The 13,317-nt window shown below is 39.6% G+C and overlaps 1 protein-coding gene across 3 annotated transcripts in view; it reads left to right on the forward strand.

Moving 5' to 3' along the window:
* LOC106078730 (uncharacterized) overlaps positions 1 to 12,144 on the forward strand; it is a 30,908-nt gene extending 18,764 nt beyond the window's left edge. For all 3 annotated transcript variants that reach the window (XM_056025183.1, XM_056025184.1, XM_056025185.1), the window contains exons 6-12: positions 525 to 693; positions 1,348 to 1,519; positions 4,286 to 4,380; positions 5,968 to 6,109; positions 6,244 to 6,326; positions 6,734 to 6,899; positions 9,157 to 12,144. In XM_056025183.1, the coding sequence (XP_055881158.1) occupies positions 525 to 693; positions 1,348 to 1,519; positions 4,286 to 4,380; positions 5,968 to 6,109; positions 6,244 to 6,326; positions 6,734 to 6,899; positions 9,157 to 9,269 (940 nt within the window). In that variant the 3' untranslated portion in view covers positions 9,270 to 12,144. The remainder of the gene's footprint in view (positions 1 to 524; positions 694 to 1,347; positions 1,520 to 4,285; positions 4,381 to 5,967; positions 6,110 to 6,243; positions 6,327 to 6,733; positions 6,900 to 9,156) is intronic.
* The last annotated feature ends 1,173 nt before the right edge of the window (positions 12,145 to 13,317 follow it).

A 13,317-nucleotide genomic window follows, 5' to 3' on the forward strand; every position in this document is an offset into this window, starting at 1 on the left:
GTTGTTTTTTTTAATTGTTATGTGCAGGAGACAACCTCGAAGAAAAATCAGTAGTGAAGCCCCTTAGGCGTTAGGAGTATCAACTAGGAAATTCCCTCCGGCAGCTTCTGCAACTGAGTTGGTGCCAAATGAATGCGATGCGTTCCTTTGGATCACATCAGCAAGGTCGAGAGAGGGATCATGACGCATGGGCATCAGCAAGGTCGAGAGAGGGATCATGACGCATGGGCCACCCATGACCCCTTTATATAAGGCCCAGGAATGCACCCCGGAGAAGAAACTCTGGTGCTGCTGCAAAGCGGCCAAAATAAGGCCTAACCAAAGCCAGTGACTCATCTGGGTGCATCCATTATTTTCCGAGATAGAAGGAGACATATATATATATGCATTGTTATTTTAACACCACTTACAGCAAAATAACTGTAGACATAGTCACTTGTTGTCATTAAGTTCCCATACTTACACCTCAGTGTGTTTCTGTGGACAAAGGCAGAATGAGACTCGATGTACTTTCTATTTCCCAGTGCAAGTCTGCACACCAGCCCAGAAGACCGTGTGATTGGATTGCTGCCCTTGTTCCACATCTATGGAATGATAGTTGTCCAGTTTACAGTTCTGCTCGGTGGATCCTCAGTTGTCTACCTTCCCAAATTTGAACCAGAGACATTTCTCAGTTGTCTTCAGAACAAGAAGGTTAGTGAGGCTCTTTCTAACTACTTCAAGTAGACCCATAGCATTAAGCATTGTACAAATACGCCTATTTCCCTAGTACTATTAGAGCATGGAATGGGTTGCCTGAGCTAGCCAGGAAAACCAGTGATTTGGCAGAATTTAGGTCATTGGTTAACATGCATGACTAAATGCATGACGCGTAGGACGTAATCATATTCTTTTTTGAAGCATCGTCTGTAATATATAAGATAAGGTAAGATACTTCCGGAAGTGATGCTATGCGTCTCAAATAGACCCTGACAACCAGTCCAACTTTTGGGTCTTGACGTGTGGCTCAGTTAATGGGTCGAGCAGTCCAGGGAATTAAATGGGAACAGTTGCCATTTGTTGAAACTTGGTTCCCAAACATACAGAAATTTTGGAAAGCAAAAAATAATTCACTAAATTAATGAGATAACGTCGATTAGTACATCCCGTATTTAATTGACCAGTGTTTTGTGTTTTATATGAGACTTTAGATCTATATTGCATGCTTAACATATAACACATATTACATGTGAGATTACATATAATGTGAAATAACAAATAATACATGTAAGATAACATATCATACATGTAAGATAAAATATATTGCTACTCCTAATTCAAAGTTCTAAATTGTTCTGTTTTCTTTAGATAACTCTGGCTCACCTTGTACCACCCCTGGTTGTCTTTCTTGCCAAACATCCACTAGTAAGTCAGTATAATTTGACATCTCTCAGGACAATTCTTTGTGGAGCTGCTCCATTGGGGAGTGAGATTACTTCAGAGTTTCAAAAGAGATTTGATAAAACTACAATAAATCAAGGTGCTTGTAGATGTTTAATATTCATTAATAGAGCTTAAATCTATTAAACTAGTCGACCGGTGGCGTAGCATACGCCGCTATTTTGCAGGGCCGGCCTTAGGCCACTACAACCTATGCGATCGCATTGGGGCCCGCACTTTCATAGGACCCGCACTGTCATAGGGCCCGCGCTAATTCTAGGTTATAAATTATTAAATGTAACCATGTTATAACTTAAAACAGATTTCCCGCGGTCTCCTGTTGATTTGCCAGGAAAAAGTCCTTAAAATACACGGAAACATATAGACAAAGTTGTCATTTTGGGGTGTCATTCAATATGGAAAACGCCAATCCTATGCGCGTTAAATAAAAACGGCATTATGCATTAGCCGTAATTGTGTAATCTGTTGAAAGAAGCTTCTCGCGCCTCAAACTAATGATGAATTACTTGAGGTCAACAATTCTCAAAGATAGATTGAAACATTTGGTAATTCTTGCTATTGAGTTCTTGGTCACAATGGTTAAGTCCGGCGCTGCTATTTAGTGTTTGTAAAATGTTTGTTTATAAGATGTTTTACAAGTTTCGGATGTTCCTTCAGAGTTTACTTCTTAGTCCAAACCTCCCGCAGGACGAAGCGGGGTGGGAGCGGCCAGGGTTTGACAGTCCGTCGCGCATCCATCCGTAGCGACGTGTGAATACCCACTTGTTCTACTCCCCTCCCCTTGTTTTTTCATGGGGTGACTATCCGCAGAAATAAAAGAGTGATCTTTCTTTTACTTCTTGCTCGTCCAAGCTGTTGAGCGAAGAAGAGAATTATATATAGAGATACTCGTGAAACTTCGCTGACTGACTCTTTCATGCAAGAAATTTCCAGAACCTCTAAATGGATTAGCTTGAAACATTGCAGCTTCCCTTTACATTTCAGGTGCTCACTAGGAAACGGTTAGGATAGATACGCCGTCTGGGAGCGGATTTTCCAGAAACATCGCAAACTTTGTATTAAACTAAAACAACATAGAGTGCAGGGTGCAAACAGAAAAAATGGGGTGGGGGGTACCGGAGAGAGAGGGGGAGAGAGAGGACCGTTCCTCTTCAACGTAACAGAGAAATAATAGAATCCACGGGCTCAAGTGTATATTGGGGGGAAACGTAAAAAGGAGGCAGATTTTTTTTTATGGGGAATAAAAGAAGAGGATGTTGTGGTCAACTGGTTAGATGTGTATAGGCTGGGTATAGGCTGGGTATAGGCTGTGTATAGGCTGGGTATAGGCTGGGTATAGGCTGTGTATAGGCTGGGTATAGGCTGGGTATAGGCTGGGTATAGGCTGTGTATAGGCTGGGTATAGGCTGGGTATAGGCTGGGTATAGGCTGTGTATAGGCTGGGTATAGGCTGTGTATAGGCTGGGTATAGGCTGTGTATAGGCTGTGTATAGGCTGTGTATAGGCTGGGTATAGGCTGGGTATAGGCTGGGTATAGGCTGTGTATAGGCTGGGTATAGGCTGTGTATAGGCTGGGTATAGGCTGTGTATAGGCTGTGTATAGGCTGGGTATAGGCTGTGTATAGGCTGGGTATAGGCTGGGTATAGGCTGTGTATAGGCTGTGTATAGGCTGGGTATAGGCTGGGTATAGGCTGTGTATAGGCTGGGTATAGGCTGTGTATAGGCTGGGTATAGGCTGTGTATAGGCTGTGTATAGGCTGTGTATAGGGTGTGTATAGGCTGGGTATAGGCTGGGTATAGGCTGGGTATAGGCTGTGTATAGGCTGGGTATAGGCTGTGTATAGGCTGGGTATAGGCTGGGTATAGGCTGTGTATAGGCTGTGTATAGGGTGTGTATAGGCTGGGTATAGGCTGTGTATAGGCTGTGTATAGGCTGTGTATAGGCTGGGTATAGGCTGGGTATAGGCTGTGTATATATAGGCTGTGTATAGGCTGGGTATAGGCTGTGTATAGGCTGGGTATAGGCTGTGTATAGGCTGGGTATAGGCTGGGTATAGGCTGGGTATAGGCTGTGTATAGGCTGTGTATAGAACACATGAACGAAGGTAGCCGGGGTATAATGTCTGTTTCATGTACAGAAAGTGGAGTCTTGAATAGAAACTTTGCACGACTCGATCGTCAGCTTATAAAAGATCTTAGTTGAATCACTTTGCAGTGGCAAGTTTCTGCCTGATACTTAATTTACATTTTACGTTCCAGGAGGGGGGGGCGAAGGAAGGGGGAACCATTCTTTTACAAGAAAATCGTGTTACAAATACTTCTGGTTTTTTTTTCCTTGGAATCTCAAGTTACGGTCGACTGATTTCAAAAACATTTTTCTTGACTTTAGCATGTATGAAACTATTTTCACATTCACGCATAAAGATCAAGTATTAAATTCTTACTCGTGTTGTTTGAAAGTCTGTCAACCTGCCAATCCAAGTTTGAAAATAACGGATAATAACATGAGTTTGTTGGGGGGGGGGTTTGTTGTTGTTTCTAATTTTTGGAGTGACGGAGAACTAATATTTGTGAATGTCATTTGAGTTAGTAAATACAAATCTTATTAATCTTATGTTTTATGTGGTCAAAGTTCCACTGTTTTGTTACTATAACATGTCTCATAACATGATGAGGCAAGTGGGAGATAATATATATTAAAGCACACGCGAATCAAAACGGAGTGGGGGGGGGGGAGATCATCGTCACTTCATTGAAAAGTTCTGCATTCGCACTTTGTGGACTGTGTGAGTGAGAGAGAGATCTAATCCAGGTCTCTGACCAATGTCTATCTTCCAATGATAGGTTACGGCATGACCGAGCTCTCCCCTGTTGCATCACTGGACACCACAAACACTGCTGGCTCTATTGGGCATCTGGTGGTCAACACTCTCGCCAAGGTAAACTTTCTTAGACTCTAGTTCAGTTTGTTTCTCAAACTGTTCCTTGTAACCCCCTCCAGTCTATAAAAAGGCTACATCTGCGCTCTCAAACTGTTCCTTGTTACCCCCTCCAGGCTTAAAAAGCTACATCTGCGCCATCAAACTGTTCTTTGTTACCCCCTCCAGGCTAAAAAAAAGGCTACATCCGCGCTCTCAAACTGTTGCTTGTTACCCCCTCCAGGCTAAAAAAAAAAGGCTACATCCGCGCTCTCAAACTGTTGCTTGTTACCCCCTCCAGGCTAAAAAAAAAGGCTACATCCGCGCTCTCAAACTGTTGCTTGTTACCCCCTCCAGGCTAAACAAAGGCTACATCCGCGCTCTCAAACTGTTGCTTGTTACCCCCTCCAGGCTAAAAAAAAAAGGCTACATCCGCGCTCTCAAACTTTTGCTTGTTACCCCCTCCAGGCTAAAAAAAGGCTACATCCGCGCTCTCAAACTGTTGCTTGTTACCCCCTCCAGGCTAAAAAAAGGCTACATCCGCGCTCTCAAACTTTTGCTTGTTACCCCCTCCAGGCTAAAAAAAGGCTACATCCGCGCTCTCAAACTGTTGCTTGTTAAGCCCTCCATGCTAAAATAAAAGTTACATCCGCGCTCTCAAACTGTTGCTTGTTACCCCCTCCAGGCTAAAAAAAAAGGCTACATCCGCGCTCTCAAACTGTTGCTTGTTACCCCCTCCAGGCTAAAAAAAAAGGCTACATCCGCGCTCTCAAACTGTTGCTTGTTACCCCCTCCATGCTAAAATAAAAGTTACATCCGCGCTCCTTTACCTCAGCTGCGGGTTGTGGGTTCCTTCTAAAGTTTCAGAAACACAATTGTCCAGCGCACAAGTCATCAAAGTAATACGACTTACTAGTACTGAGATTCACATGCGCTGTTCAGTTATAGGGCGGCAAGTTGCCTTCACAGAGATTGGTTTAGAGCCTCTTACCTACAGGTGGGAAACTTTAAAAACAAAATGAACGCCTTCGCACCCCCTTCCCTTGTCAGCAAGCCGCACCCCCACTTTTTTGGGTGCGCGCTCCATAGGTTGTGAACGACTGCCTTAGTTTAGTACCAACAAGACAAAACAAATCAAGTTTAGTACCAACAAGACAAAACAAATCAAGTTTAGTACCAACAAGACAAAACAAATCAAGTTTAGTACCAACAAGACAAAACAAATCAAGTTTAGTACCAACAAGACAAAACAAATCAAGTTTAGTACCAACAAGACAAAACAAATCAAGTTTAGTACCAACAAGACAAAACAAATCAAGTTTAGTACCAACAAGACAAAACAAATCAAGTTTAGTACCAACAAGACAAAACAAATCAAGTTTAGTACCAACAAGACAAAACAAAACATTCTGATCTCATTGAAAATTTCCTATTTACTAAAGGCCCTGTTGTAAGGCTCTGGATAGTACACTTGCAAACACTTGTCGGTATTCACAGCAGAGCTGACTCGCGTTTTGTAGATGGATTACTTAGAATCTTAGATCATGAAGAGAAACATAAATCTTTGCCATTGAGTAATGTATTGATTCCTGAATGTTTTCAAAACAGATTGTGAATCAAGAGAACCAAACTTTGCCACCAGGTGGTGTTGGAGAGATCTGTGTGAAAGGTCCTCAGGTCATGAAAGGTTATTATAAGAACAAACAAGCCACTGACGAAATGATAGAGCCCAGCGGCTGGCTGCATACAGGTAGGTCATCTTGACATGGTTCTTTTGCAGGTCGTAGAATGACAAACTGAGTTAAATCAATGATTTTTTTAAAACACTTACTTCTATTAGCATTAAATCATGCGCACAAAACTATTTGGTTTTATTTTTGTTAGGAGATCTTGGCTATTTTACAAAAGATGGAATATTGTTCACTCAGGACAGATTAAAGGAACTGATCAAATTTAAAGCTTTTCAAGTAAGCTTTTTGTTTTACTAACATATCAAAACTTGTATTTAATTTGTTCATTTGTTAAATGGATCTATTCACGTAGAACATTTGGTTTTAAAATGAAGTCCCTTTATTTCATTAGTTTTATCCCATTACCATCTTAAAGACATTTAGACTTGCAATCTATGGGGAAGATGATGTATAAAGTTCATCTGTTGCTATGGTCAACATTACAAGTAACCAATTACATAATCAGATACCTAAAATTCTGTATTTCTATTGGGGATATTTCGTATTGAAAGATCACATTTACCAACGAAATACTTAAGGTGACTTTGTGCTGTAAGTAAAATCTACAATTTATGAACGCTGATGAATTCTTTTTTTTTTGTTTTCTAATCGTTTTGGAAGCTCACCCAACACACTATTTTCAGGTGCCTCCGGCTGAGCTTGAAGCCTTGCTGTTGGGTCATCCAGATGTCCAAGATGTGGCTGTGTTGGGAGTACCCGACTTAGAATGTGGAGAGTTACCAAAAGCTTTTGTTGTCAAGAAACCAGGGTCAAAGGTCAACGAACAGGAACTTGTGAAATACGTTGAAGGTAACAAATTTAATTACATCGTGAATCTTATTGTGAACGAATGAAGTTCCAACATCAAATATAGTATAGAAACAAACTAGCCCTCACAATGACATTCTGAATGCATTTTAAGAACGCATGTAAGGTTTACATTCTTGCTTTATAATTGTTTACCTTTTTTTATTAGTTGGTATTCCATGAAAAAAATTAAAAAGCCGTTATATAAAAGTCATTTAGTAATAACAAAAATGAACAGAAAAACTAAATAATTCAGAGTTGATATACGGCGGCAGTAACATGAAATCTCTGTACAAGTGTACTACCAATCTACAATTGTTTTTTCACTGATTCTCAGCAAAGACATTTAATGGACTAAACTTTTTAGCTGTTTATGTGAAAGATTTTATTATTATTTAAATGCGTGGAATGATGACCTTCAAATTACACGTAAGAAAAGTAACAAAACAAGGACCTACCAGGATAAAATTTGACCTGGACAAGCTGAAAGACCCCCAAGTTGCTGCCATATTCGAGGCACAAGTAGGAGGACGCTTTGCAGCCCCTGGACTCCAATGACCAGGATATCGATACGCAAGTCAATATGCTAAACACAGCAGTCACAGATACAGCCCTGGAAATACTAGGGAAGCTCCGCCCGCCCAAAAAAACCTGGGTAACTGAGAATATACTCCAACTCTGTGACAAGCGACGGGAGCTTAAAGGGAAAAAGTCCGACCCAAAATATGTCCACGAATACAAAAGCGTCAACAAACGGACTAGAAAGGGAATGAAAGATGCGAAGAAAAAGTGGATAGAGAATAAGTGTCAAGAAATTGAACAGGGAATTAACAGGAATGACAGTAAAAAAAAAGCGTACCAATTAGTAAAGGACTTCACTACCTCAAGCATGGAAGAACCAACACAATACAAGACAAAAACAACAAATGCTTTTAACCGAGGACAAAGATGTGTTGAAAAGATGGATGGAATACTGTTCAGAGTCGTAGAACTTTGAAATCTCAGGAGATCCAGAGATACTAAATGTCCCGGCAGTATCCAACATCGACAACTATCCGATTCTTCGCTCAGAAGTAGCAGCAGCAATAAAAGCCCTGAAAAAGGGAAAATCGGCCGGAGTTGACAACATTCCTGGCGAACTTCTTCAGGCGGGAGGAGAAACTATGATAAACGCACTCTATACGATTAGCAACAAGATCTGGCAATCAGGAGATTGGCCCAAACCCTGGACCCAATCACTCATCATAACCCTTCCAAAGAAAGGCAACTTACAACTCTGTCAAAACTATCGCACCATCAGCCCCATAAGCCATCCCTGCAAAGTACTGTTAAAAATTATATTAAATCGACTAAAACCGATAGCAGACAACATCATATCAAAAGAACAACCTAGTTTTAGACAAGGTCGCAGCACAACAGAAAATCGTAAACCTCAGAATACTCTGAAAAATACCTCCAATACCAAGAGAATCTGTTCCATGTATTTATTGATTTTAAGAAAGCTTTCGATCGAGGGGGCACTCTGGGCGACTATGGAAAAGTACAACATCAATAAAAACATAATTAAAGTTATCCAGAACCTCTACAAGGATGCCACCAATGTGATGTACTCAATATTGGGGACTGGTTCAAAACCACAGTTTAAGTAAGACAAGGCTGCCTACTGTCACCAACACTCTTCAATATCTTCCTTGAAAGGATAATGGAAGATGCTCTCGAGGGCTATGAAGGTACTGTTAGCATTGGAGGAAAAAGAATCACTAACTTGCGCTTCACAGATGACATTGATGGCCTAGCAGGGACAGAGGAAGAACTAGCTGACCTGGTGATGCGCATTGACAAGACTTCCGCAGCATATGGTATGAAAATAAATGCCGCAAAAACCCAAATTATGACCAATAGCCTACAGGGCTTTAAAAGGGGCATCGTTATTGGAGATGAAAAGCTTACTAGTGTTAGCATAAAAGAATGGACGGGCCTGCCATTGAAAGAGGTTCTAAACAAGGCAAAAGACAGAGAGGAATGGAGAAAGACGGTCGACGAGTCTTGCTTGGTGCCCCAACGGTCCAAAAGACTAAGGAATAGGTAAAGGTAAAGTGGAATATGAAAAGCAACTTAATTGAACTATTTGAAAGTTAGAGTGGACATACTGGGTCAAAGAAAAATGATAATTATAGTTACGAAAAGAAAATATTTGATTGGTATATCTTTATGCACTAATCTTTTACCCTAATTAATAACAATCTTATATGTTTTATAGATCGAGTCTCGCCCACGAAAAGATTACGAGGGGGTGTTCAGTTTATCGAGGAAATCCCAAAGACTGCTAGTGGAAAGATACTACGGAGGGTCATAAGAGAGAAATATCTTTAGAAGAGAACAGCGAACAAGTCTTGTACTTCTTGGTGGCGTTTCTGTTGTTGCTGTAGCCGTTGACGAGCGCTTGGTATTATTGTTTTCTAAGATGGCTGATGTGAGGATGTTCTTGGATTTGCAGAAGTCAAAGCGGTTATTAAATACTCATACAACACTGCTGAAGTAGGGTGTCGGGAATGTCCCTACAAAGTTATAGCAAAAATCTATATGTTAATATAGGTGCTGAAAAAAAAAGAATGATACAGTCGTATTAAGCATAAATGGAAAGCAGCATCATGGACAAAGTTTTTAGATAAGAGAAAGTAGTGAATTAAATCCGACAATAATATAGGCTTTTGCTGTATTTGCGTACGGTCGGATGACTCTGTACTAGAAGACTTTTTTATTAGAACATACCTATGGTCTCGAGGTTTATTTCGCTTTGCAGTGCATTACTGCTAGGCTGTGTTGTTTTCAGGGTCACTGGTTCGAACCTCGGTCGACGTAGTCCCTTATTTTCGTCGCATTTAATTCATTTTATGTATGTGAAGTTAAAGCGAGTACGATTAATGGTTGAACAGAAATATAGAAGTATGTTTGTTCCTAGTTTATCATTAGCTACTCTATATCTCAACGTAAGAACTATTTAACAATGAAGTGAAGTGGGTCAATCTTATTAGAAGTGTGCAATGCAAACAGTGATAAGACAGCTTTCGTACTTCTTATCAAAGACACATTACAACACATCTCAGCTGTGTAATAAACTAATAAATTATTAGATCCAGAATCAGCTGGTTTATTCGCGTAACCTTAGCACTAAAATGGCAGAACCACACACTATAAAATTGTGATTCTCAAACTGTGTAACGCGCTACACAACGTACAGACGAATTTTTTTTTTACCATACCTCTATTCAGCTTGTAACTTCGTGGAAACTTCAAAAACCTAAAATCTGATCCTCAAAAACAACTGTAACGATTTTCCTTGAAATGTAGAAGTTGATGTATATCGCTGAGAAAAGAATGACTATCTCGTTGGCCACACGACTGTAGTTTGAACGTAATAATTGTTCAAAGTATGAAAAGAAATCAATTTAAATTAGGCTAGAACTTAACAAACTGCACATCTTTGTCTGTCTACGAATGCAGGACAAATTCATTCAAGAGTTAAATCAATAATTATTTAGGGACATTTTGCGCTGCGTCTAGATCTAAAGGCCAATCCTTGGAATATTATTTAGCCTAGTCCATTTATACATTCATTTAACCAGGATTTTTTTTCTCAGATGTGTGTGTGGAGGGGGGCGGGCGGGGTAGAATTGTGTTTTAATTCATTAGTTCTTAAGAGAAAAAAATCGCTCTATAAGTTGTATTCAGGAATTATTGTCTTTTAAAAAAAAAGTATTTTTATTTATTTTATTTTTTTTCTATTTGCATTGACTTTCTAAATCCAAATGTGCGACCTATGTATAATGTTCACAAATTAATGTAGTACTTTTCATACTTTTTTGTGTCTCCTAGAAGCGAGTACAACAATATCGATTCAAAACTTTTTTTTTTAAAATATTCCACAATGCGATTGTAAGGTCTAGCCGTCTTTCCTACTTCAAAACAGTTTCTGCCCAGTGGTTCCGCTATTACAGAGGTTCTCAAACGTTTTGAATTCAGGGAACCCTTTACAAGCCACACGATATTAGCGGACCCCCGACACAGCCTAATGCTGGCTTGCGTAATCAAACTTTCCGCAACGCGTGTGCTTTTTTTTTTTTTTTTTTGCTCTGCGCTCTTTGCAATGCACTAATATAGGAAGCCTTAAGAGCTTTTTCATTTACTGTTGTCGCATCGCTAATCATTGTCTGATGATTTACATTCAGTTTTGTGTTACGTTTGATGAACTCAAAGGGTTTGCCTTTTATTTCAATCTGATGACGCTTTAGTTGAGCCGAATTTAAATTTTCGTTGATAACACATTCAAACAAATGACACATTGTGGCTGATCATTTAAATTAAATTATAGCTTTCATGTTTATAGCATGTTCACAGCGCTATGGTCTCATTTGTGGACCAGTGGGGAAAGTTTTTACTGCTGCCTTTATGCGCTCAGTAAACAGAACTCTGTTCGAGTCGGGTGTCGAACCTCGATCCCCATTCTTAATAGTCAAGCCAAGTTCCAGCCTCTCGACCACGCTTCCCACCTTTGCTCAGTTGCGATCCAACTTGTAAATATTCAGGAGCATGTTCACCTAATTTTTAATGCATCATGTCTCAGTTCATTTCCACTATTCCCCTTACACTCCTGCTCCTCCATCGATGTCAGATTACGCTTCAAATATTATGTTTGTGTGTCGTGGAATCTCAGGGTCGTCGGTAGGAAACTTTAAAACGAAGCCTGACCTTCTTTTGTGAGTAGCATGATTAAGCAGAAATTGAAAGGCCAATGTTGATTGGTTTCTAAAATAAGTAAATTCGTGCGCAAAATAAATTGCCAAATATATCACTCGACTATTAGCAATCATTGTTGTTTTTTCCAAGCTGCGTCAACAATGACGTAATAAACATATTCAACAGTAGTGAGTGGCGAGTTTATTTGTCTTCAAATTATCCGATCTAATTGTTTTGTAATTACATGTATTACGGTTATGTTTTTGATTTTCCTTTTTTTTTCTTACAATGGACCAATATGTTTTCATAACCTCATTTTTACTTTGCTTCATTTATATGCATACTGCATAATTTTGTATATAAATAATGCTATTAAATGCTGCCAATTGTTAAGTTTATGCAGCAAAAATGCTGATGTCTATTTAATGATACTACAACCTAATTAGCCCCTCTTTTGTTGCTGGCAACTATTAAGGAAGTAAAAGCCAATGAATTAAGTAGAACTGTCAAACGTTTGTTTCTTTGTTTGTTTTTTGTGGGGTTTTTTATTCATTTTTCTTGGGGTTTTTTGTTGGTTTGTAGCCCAAAACTTAACGTTGGCAAATAGTAATTTTTTTTTTCGTACATTGATAATTGAGGCGATCAAAGTTTTTGTTTTATAGTAATGACTTAATAACAAAGTTGCATACTTTTCATTGTGCATCGCCTATATGGACGTAGAAAGACGTGGAAGCTTCTGGAAGTCATATCCTCCTTAGACCTGAGTGTGTCCATCTTCATTGTCTATCTCGTTTGAAGCAACAGTCACCAAAAGGCAACTATATTGAGATGTGATGTCCATGAAAGATAGGTCTAAGACAGGGGTGGGCAACATTTTTCTATCGAGGGCCGCATTTAAAAAAAAATATAGGAATGGGTGAGGGGCGCATATATCTATATATGTATGTATTTACAACCAGTTCGTTACGTCATAAATGTGCTTTGAAATTCCACAAGTCTTTTCAACCATTCAACAAGACATAGTCTCGTCTTTCAGCAAAGGAAGGTGATACAACCCGGGAAAGCTTTGTTTCAAAAGATGCACAAACATTTGACGCGCAAGCAACCCATTGGAATACCTGCGATGAAAAACATTAAGTTTGTCTTGCACTCCTCATTAGAAATATTACTAACGAAGTCACAGTCAATGTCCCTCAAGGAACATAAACATTTATTACTTGAGATCCCATATTCTTCTCAATACCTTGCCCATGCTAACCCAGTGAACACTACTGTGGTACCGTCGGTACCGAACATCGGATTGTTGTGTTTCCACATCTTCAACTACTTCTCGGAACTGCCTGTGGTTAAGTCCCCCTAGCTCTGATACGTCTGATCGCTGAGTAGATTGCACCAATAACATGTTTGATATTCAATACAGCTTTGTGCAAACATTCCCGTGTAGAATTTATGGTTGGGATATTGTTCTTTACTTATCTTTTATCTTATATAATACAGATGTTACTTCAAAAAAGAAGATGATTACGTCCTACGCGTCATGCATTCAGTCATGCATATTAACCAATGACTTAAATTCTGCCAAGTCACTGGTTTTCCTGGCTAGCTCAGGCAACCCATTCCATGCTCTAATAGCACTAGGGAAGAAGGAGTATTTGTTCAAATTTGTCCTAGCATATGGGATGAG

The sequence above is a fragment of the Biomphalaria glabrata genome, chromosome 3 (genome assembly GCF_947242115.1).
Source record: "Biomphalaria glabrata chromosome 3, xgBioGlab47.1, whole genome shotgun sequence".
NCBI lineage: Eukaryota > Metazoa > Mollusca > Gastropoda > Planorbidae > Biomphalaria > Biomphalaria glabrata.